The following is a 9070-nucleotide window of genomic DNA, read 5'->3' on the forward strand; positions in this document are numbered from 1 at the left end:
AACATACAGTGGTAATAATGATTGCCGCGGGTCACTTGATATGTTATTATCAGTCGTGTCAATTCGCTATTGTTCATCACATGACTGTAATAAGATAGGCCGGTTATTTAAAGTAACTTATTTTTATTTGATCTTCCCCAAATTCAATGCAAATTTAGAACAAATAAATAATATAATATACTGTATACTTCAGATATGATTTCTGGAGAGTGCCTTTCGAAAGCGAAAGTATACTAACCCATGGAAATTACATGAATCAATGTGACCAACTGAACACTGCACAACGGTTCACAAACTAAACGGCTTTTGTAGTATGACATGGAAGAGAGAACGCTATATAAATGTTATGGGGAATAATAAACCTTAACCTGATGAAAGCATTTGTATTGCAATTTGCTCAAATAAGTGCTAGATTAATCGTTATCGCCCTCGTGAATCTGCTACATTCTACACCATTAAATCCAAAAAAAGAAAATTCAAGTATATATGAAATGGATTATAAAGTTTTAAACTAAAAGGTTTCATTTCATTAACAAGTTTGCTTTATGGACGGAACAGAAGTTTGTGAGAAACACCTTTTTCGAAGTAGGAAGACAACCCTTAGCTAATGCGTGAAATGTTGAAATATTGTTCTATCAATAAAAGAATAATGAAATACAGATGATTTGTTTCCATCTTTAAAAAGCGGTTTTAAAATAAATAATCTACAAAAATATGTAGACTGTTTCTTGATATAAATCACACATCATAAATAGTAATATATTTATCATAATCTAATCAGAAGCTATAATGTTTAGTGTTACGATCATTATGTAGTGTATTTCGCGTTGTGTAAATTCACTTTGTAAATTAATATAATTATAATGATAACAATAGAAATGATCCTATATTAATTTCACGTATTACAATGCACAGTAATTTGATTTCCCCCTTAACCAGTATGTTTCCTCGCTTCCGACTCATTGGCTATACACCTGCTAGGAGTTGGTAAATATGTTTGGTTACCCACTACTTGGTAACACGCTGAACGTGATTTCATTGGCCAATCGGATAACTATGACGTCAGGTGACAATTCTTTGCGACGTCATCATCCATTGTGACGTCATAGTTCATAACAAATTTTTCCCACCTCGGAAACGGGAATAATGTATTCCTAAGAGAAACATGGGTTTATTCTAGATATAAAATTTGCAGGTAGTGGGAGGCAAAGGTGCCTAAAACCCGTGATGGTTGATTAATATTTGTATCTAACTTTTGACTGTTAGTTAATGTTCAAGTCGTTTGCATTTGCTACTTCCAAAGTATTATACATACATGTTTGAAAACAATGGTAAATTAAGGATTAAAACTAACGCTGTTTATTCCTCGGGTAAATAATTATAATCAACAGGGTTTTGCATTTTGATCTCTCTACTTACTGTAAAAGCAAAACAGGACTTTTGGTTATCGTTTCAGGTATCAGGCGTTAATTTGATCTATTAGGGGAATATTTACGCGTTGCAACTGATTCAATATTCATTGACTTGCTCCGAATATCACGATTATCGGGAACGATCGCGAATGCAAAGAGACGAGAGATGACGAAGACCACGGCCACTGGCATGATCGCCTTCATGATGTCATTGAGAAATGTTGTTTTTTTTGTTGTGTCTTCCAAAGTTTTTCATTCGAGAATAAGACATTACTGATACTTGACCTAGATAAACGTTGCGGACGTCATCGTTTACGTAGAAGACGCTAACGCGATCTTATTTTACTCAGTCAGTTTTAAACGTCACTATATAAGTGTTTCCCTAAATTCATATTTTTCAAAATTGTCACATAGCCATCTTAACCTTTGTTGAAATTCTTCGATCCTACAGTCCTAGGACAAATATCACATAAACGAAAAGAAATTCTTCTTTTCTACTCACACTTCCCCCTTTCTTTGAAGTAGTTTTTTCTTATTTTTTCCTTTTAAAATATTTCAATGAAATGCATCAGCTTGTACTAAGTTATGGAATATTCTTAATCACATAGGAATACAATATTATTCTTGCTATTTTTCCACCTTGTAAATAAATGTAATTTGCAACTATTTATAATGCAATAAGCAATAAGTATACCTTCAATTGAAATGGACCCATTTCTTTCAAACTAGACCACGAATATATCCATAAAAGCGGTATGATAAGAAACTTGTTTTTACTATTTATATATGTATTCGTATGTATGACTATCTCATTAAGAACGAAAAATGTATATTTTCTAGTTTAATGTCACGCCTGCAATAGAAATTGAAACGGTAGTACGGAAGACACAATTGTACTACTGACATACTGTAATTATACAGTGATTTATTGTTTTGTTATCGCCCTAATACACAGAAATAGCATTCAGGGACTTGTACAAGGCTACCTTTAGCACTAAATGTTTGTATTGATGACTGATTAATTTGCCGCAGAAACTATACAGATATTTGACATTAATGCAAGTGGCAGATCTTATATTTGTATGAATAATTAAGATGAAAGTGATTATTAATATTTATTAATTTATTAATATATATCCGAACTCAGTCTCTCCGTTATACGGACTCGTTGCATTAGATAACCGCTGTGTTATCTGATAAGACTGAAACACGTCGTAACATGCCAGTACATGGAGGGTGTAACATGCCATTCAGGGAATCTTAGCTTATCAAAGGCATCGTAGTTTGGGTAAGTCATGTTCCATGTATACATTGTAATTTTAATAAGGTACTTTACTGGTATTGATTAGGTTTTTAACATACAGTGGTAATAATGATTGCCGCGGGTCACTTGATATGTTATTATCAGTCGTGTCAATTCGCTATTGTTCATCACATGACTGTAATAAGATAGGCCGGTTATTTAAAGTAACTTATTTTTATTTGATCTTCCCCAAATTCAATGCAAATTTAGAACAAATAAATAATATAATATACTGTATACTTCAGATATGATTTCCGGCTTTTTTTTTGTATGACCTGGGAGAGAAAGCTACATAACTTTTATGGGAAATAATTAGCCTAAACTTTATAACAGCGTTTGCATTGAAATTTGATCAAATAAGTGTTGAATTCATCATTTTCGCCCTCGTGAATCTATAGTGTCAAAGGACAGAGGTCAGACACACAGTGTTGCATTACCAGTAACTCGACTAGATTTAACTGCCCTGGGCTCATAGAATTGTGTGGCGCTTGTGGTCCGTTCGTTCGGTGTCAACCTTCTAATTAAACGACTTATTTTGATTAACCAAGATAATGATATTTAGCCGGTAGTTTTTGCATGATAGACAATCACGTTTTTAAATGCATTAACTTGATACTCTTTCCACTTGACATATTGATATAAATACAAGTGACATATTAAAAACAAATGTATGAATAATATAAATTATCGATATCTGATTTATCCGGATTCTGTTTTTTCGTTACTACGGACTCGTCGAATTAGGTTGGGTGTTCCAAAAAGGAACCTATACTAAAACACATACCAGTATATGAAGAGTGTAATGCGTCCTTAAGTAAAATCTTAGCTTATCAAAGACATCGTAGTTTCGTTGAGTCATGTTCTATATATACACTGTAATAATATAAACTATACCGCCATGGATAAAGTTCTTAACTTGCAGTAATAGGAAAAGTGTATATATACATCTATAATTATTAACGATTGTCGCGGTCTTGTCAATTCACTATTGTTTATAATTAGTTAACGGCTGTACTTAGAACTTGGGCCTGTGGTTTGTTGAATAATAATAATTCATGGGTCTTTTATACCGCTTTATCACAACCTAGTTCAGGGGTCGTCTAAAGCGGTTCACAAATTATTACCCGGGGTATAGGGACTTTGCAACCAGCCAATATCTTTCTCCACTCTTTGGGGAGCATACAGCCGGTGCTACCATTTCGGTGCTCACAGCTAGCATTCAACAATTCCAGCACTGCCCAATCACGCAGTCATTTACATCTGAGTAGATTGGAACAAGAGTAATATATCTTGCTCAAAGATACATTACAGTGCCGTGCCGTGACTCGAACCAGCAACCCTTCGGTCACGAGCCCGGCGTTCTACCGCTAGACTACCGTGCCTTCTTGAAGTCCATAATTTGAATTTTATGTATTACATTTGCTTTGCAGATGTAAAACGATTTAATATAATAATACCGCTTACTTCACATATGTGAAAGTACTAAATTATAGACATTCTATGAATAGCAAGACAAAAGGAACGCTACACACTAACTCACACTCTAAATTCTTCTGTTGTTTGATACAATAGATAATACTGCATAAATTGTATCGGAAATACCTAACATGTGTATAGTATCTTGGGACAAAGGTCAGGCGCAACTTATGGTATTACCAGTAACCGAAATGAGGTGCACGACTAGTTTTATCTCACATGGTCCGTCCGTCCGTCCGTACATTTTAAATGATTAAATCTGAATATTTGCAACTAGCACGCTGGGATGAAGGACTATACAAATGAATTTAACAAGGTCCCAAAGATTGATGCCAATGGTTATTATAATACTGAAACAAACGGCAAGTTTGTTCAAAAAAAGTACACTGCCCAAATTTCAAGGTCGATGCAATTAGTTTTTGCTTAAACCTTTAAGCAAAACTCCTTCTTAACAACCAAGATACATAGAGCGATGATATTTTACCCCTATCAATCCAGGATAATGAGCTTTCAACTTTTTATAAAATCAATAACCTCGACCTGCCTTCAAAAGCTACAGGGGCCAAATTTATTTAAACCATTTATCAAATTATTTAACGACTTATTGTGAATAACAAAGAGAGCTAGGGTAGTATTAGGCAGGTAAAATCGTTGTACACAGGTCTACCAATTTTGTTAAAATATAGAACCTTAACTCAATGATATTGTCAAAGGATGAAATTTGTAAAATGTACATGTAAGAAGACTTCCTCTGAGTAATAAAGAAGAATTAGAAAGGGCTGTGTTTCATCAAATAAATTACTTTGGCTTGATTTCAAAGTCACAAAGATGAAATTTGTTATTTGTCAATCGATTTCTGTTCAATTAACGTGCTTGAGGGATGATTGATAATTGGCATATAGAATGCTCAAATAAAGGCTATTTAGTTTGTTCCATCGAATGACATCGACCCATTTTGTAGGTAACAGGGACCACTTTTGCTGAAACAATTTCGTCCTAGACATCAAACGACCTATGCTTAGAACATTTACAAACTGATGTGAAGTGTGTGGAATATGGTCGAATGACCTATAACTACACGGGGGTCACATTAATTCCGTTGGCTACAATCTTACACCGATGATTTGTAAATTGTACAGAAATATATATTCCAACGAAGATCCATAATGTGTAATGTATTTAGCGTCCTCAGGTATATTTTTACTCTGCCTTCTATAAACATCTGACATGCGAGATGAATAAATAACAAGTGAATTATATAGGCCAATCATACCTTTTGCATTTCAATACAATATATTAATTATTTTACTTAAATTTCAGACGAATACAGAGAGATCGCTGCAGTAATGGCGGAAGGTGGGCCTCAACCGGCAGACCAAATGAACAAAGACAACACTGCCTTGACCTATCAACTTCTCGAATGTCCTATTTGTCTAGAGCAGATGCGAAGTCCAAAGTCTCTCCCATGTTTACATTCCTTTTGTGAGGAATGTCTTAGTACCTACATTGTCACAGACTTGTCTGGTGAGATGGCCGCCGTGACGTCCTTCCCCTGTCCTGTATGTAGGAAGATAACGTCGCCTGTCAATCACTCTGAGGGTAAAGAGACGTGGGCCCAACATTTTCCTACCAACCGTCTGCTACAATTCTTTAACAATCACAAAGAAATGGCAGATACTCCACTTAATTGCGGCCCTTGCAAGAAGCAAAACAATCAGGAAACACCAGCTAAGTTTCTATGCAGAGGGATTGACACATTGTTTTGCGAACATTGTAAGATTAATTTTCATGATATCGTCCACGAATTGTGTGACGTTGTAACTCTCCATGAGGCAAATCCTGACGTGACACGGGGAAAACAATCGTCAATAACATGTTCGAAACACAACTTGATGATGGACCATCATTGTGAAAATCATAAGTTAATCGGATGCAAGAAATGTATCATCACAGATCATCAACGATGTGACGATGTAACGACAATCAAGGAGTATTGTGAAACGAAGAAGAATAACTTAAGGCTTGATGAAATGGAGAAGTCTCTCAACAAAGCAGCCAACTGCATGGGTTTAATGGTAAACGCTTTTGACCAACAGGTAGAATCCTTGCAGCGATGTCAGGATGTTGGTTTAAGCAGTATTTCAGATCTCCGACAGAGAATCAACACATATCTCGATAAGAAACAGGAGGAGATAACTCAAGAAATGATTTCAAAATGCAAAGCTGAGAAAGCCAAGGTTGATTTATCAAAGCAGAAGTGTAGCCGACTGGGGGGCGCTATTCAGATCACAAAGGAAGCGTCACATACGGCCTTGCGGATGGAAGACCACCTCGGGATGATACAACTGTTCCATAGAGGTCAGACAGAGATCGGGGCTTGTAATGACCTGATTGATGATATCGTGTATCCATTGGAATCAGTATCTATAAACCACAACCTCGACACCAACTTTTTTACAATAAACCCCAGCACTACTTTGCCTTTGGGAAGTATTCTCGCAATGAAGCAACCATTTATCATACCTGACGGTATTGGGTACATACAAAATGTCGATTCGCTATTAGATAGTCGCGCCAAAAAAGTAGGAACATGCATGATTAAGATTCCGTCAGATCAACAAGTGTGTGAAGTGCACGGAATTTTATTGATGCCGACTGGAAACATCGTTGTTAGTGACTGTAAAAACGTTAAACTAAAATTGATTTCTATCAAAGGACAGTATTTGGACGGGTTAAATACCAATGGACACCCACATGATGTTTGCTTGGTGGATGATGACACAATGGCAGTTGCTACTACTGCCGGTATACATGTCGTGAAAGTACAGCCTTCAAAGCTGACGCTATCGACCGTGATAAACGTGTCAACGTCCATCAAATGTCACGGTTTGGCGTTCATGGATGGACATTTCATGGTGAGCACAAGCAAAGGCATTCATAGAGTGGCATTGGGTGGTAAGGTAATGCAAAATCATACATTATCCTCACCGTGCTGGCATCTTGCTTCTAATACGAAGAAGAATACCACATTTGCCTGTCTGCAAACATCTTCAGTGGTTAATACTGTGGTTACCAGACTACCAAATGGTATACAAATATATGGTATAGATGAGAGGATAGTCCGGAACGCGATGGGAGTAGACGTCGACCCTGAGGGGAATGTGTACGTCTGTGGTCAAGATTCCAACAACGTGGTACAGGTCTCCGCTAACGGGACCAAAATCAGAGAACTTCTGACGTCAATGAATGGTATCAACAAACCCAGGGCTATATCTGTGTGTGGGGACAAATTCGTAGTCACTAACCAATCATCATATGAGAATGAAATACACGTATATCAGCTCTACTGACTCCGCATCATCACTTCCGTTCGGTAGTTGACCAAGCGAATGGAGGAATTCCTGCTATGATGTTGAAGTTTGTATATGAATTTTGTAAGAAATGAAGCACCACGATTGCCTTTCAAGTAAGAACAAATATCTTAATTAATTTTCTTATAAGACTTTTGTACTGCGCAATGATTGTTTCACTACGGAGCTGCCGTGGAGCCAGCACTGAGTTGAATGATAGTCATAGGTTACGTGGTGAACATAAAACTAATGGTTAATATATGTAAAGAGTGAAGGCAAGATAAATCATTTTACCCTTCATTCGTTGGTTGTCTCGTTAAATACCTTACAAAGGAAAAAGTTGTGATAAACGTAATTAAGCGCCCTTGGGATGACAATTTGTTGTGTATTATAACATCATGATATTGTCAAATGCGTCGCACAGTAGCTCTTTCGCTTTCATCCAAATCCAGCATGTGAAATTCGGCACAGTCAAGAGATGAAAATAACAATTCAAGCTCGTAACAATGGCTATGTAAACAATAACAATGGCTTTGTCATGTATCTTTATATACACGCTTTTATTACATGACTACTGTTTTATTAAATGAACATATCCGTGTTCTACAAATATTTGCTCATTTTACACTTTCTGTTTTGACATCCTAATGACGATCATACTTATGTAGTTAAAGTGGAGATCTTGAAACTTGATATGATCAGAAAAATATGCTTACATTCTTAGTAAAATGTCAAAGGATCATGAATTAGTTTAAAGTCTATATGTGTACATTTTTGCTAGGAAAACCCAATAATTTGATACGAGTTTAACAACCTTGATATCAGATGAAAGTTCTTATGATACTCTTTAAATGAGAGGCATATGAAAGTCCTGAGAGATACATGTTTGCCGTCGGAGACATGTAAGCCCTGAAAGACAAATGTTTGCCCTACAAGACAGATGTAAGCTTAGACACACATATGTAAGCGCTCGGAGACATATGTAAGCGCTCGGAGACATATGTTAGCCATTAGAGACATGTGTTTGTCCTAAGAGTACGTAAGTACATGTTTATAAGCCCTAAGAGACATATGTTATCTCTACGGAGACATATGTAAGCCCTTGGGGACATGTTTGCCATGAGAAACATTTGATATCCATTGAATTTAAATGTATGTTTTCCCTGAGAAACATATGTAAGCCCTGGATGACGTATGTTAGCCATGAGGAATATGTGTTTGCCCTTGGAGACATGTAAACCCTGGGACATATTTGTAAGCAATGGAAGACATGTGTAAGCCCTGGGACACATATGTTTGCCTTGAGAGACATATGAAAGACACGAGAGACATACGAAAGTTCTTGGAGACACATGTATATAGGCCCCTGGGTCATACATGTATATACGCCCTGGAAGTCATATGTAAGCCCTTGGAGACAAATGTAATCCCTGGGAGACATGTGTTAGCCCTGCAAGACATAAGTAAGCCCAGGGAGACTTATAAAAGCCCCTAGAGGCATTTGTTTGCCCCGGAAAACATATGACTGC

General features: G+C 36.6%; 1 protein-coding gene across 1 annotated transcript; it reads left to right on the forward strand.

The window, feature by feature from the left end:
• The first annotated feature begins 2609 nt into the window (after nt 1–2609).
• Nucleotides 2610–8254, forward strand: LOC110451328. The gene is made up of 2 exons (XM_021499260.1): nt 2610–2700; nt 5512–8254. Exon 2 carries the CDS (start codon nt 5538–5540, stop codon nt 7539–7541), a length of 2004 nt encoding a protein of 667 aa, XP_021354935.1. The 5' UTR covers nt 2610–2700; nt 5512–5537; the 3' UTR covers nt 7542–8254.
• The last annotated feature ends 816 nt before the right edge of the window (nt 8255–9070 follow it).

Source organism: Mizuhopecten yessoensis, unplaced genomic scaffold, assembly GCF_002113885.1.
Source record: "Mizuhopecten yessoensis strain PY_sf001 unplaced genomic scaffold, ASM211388v2 scaffold5945, whole genome shotgun sequence".
In the NCBI taxonomy this organism is placed as follows: Eukaryota; Metazoa; Mollusca; class Bivalvia; order Pectinida; family Pectinidae; genus Mizuhopecten; species Mizuhopecten yessoensis.

Excerpts from the sequence above, each read along its gene's own strand:
- LOC110451328 (XM_021499260.1), top strand. The coding sequence starts at position 5,538 with ATGGCGGAAGGTGGGCCTCAACCGGCAGACCAAATGAACAAAGACAAC.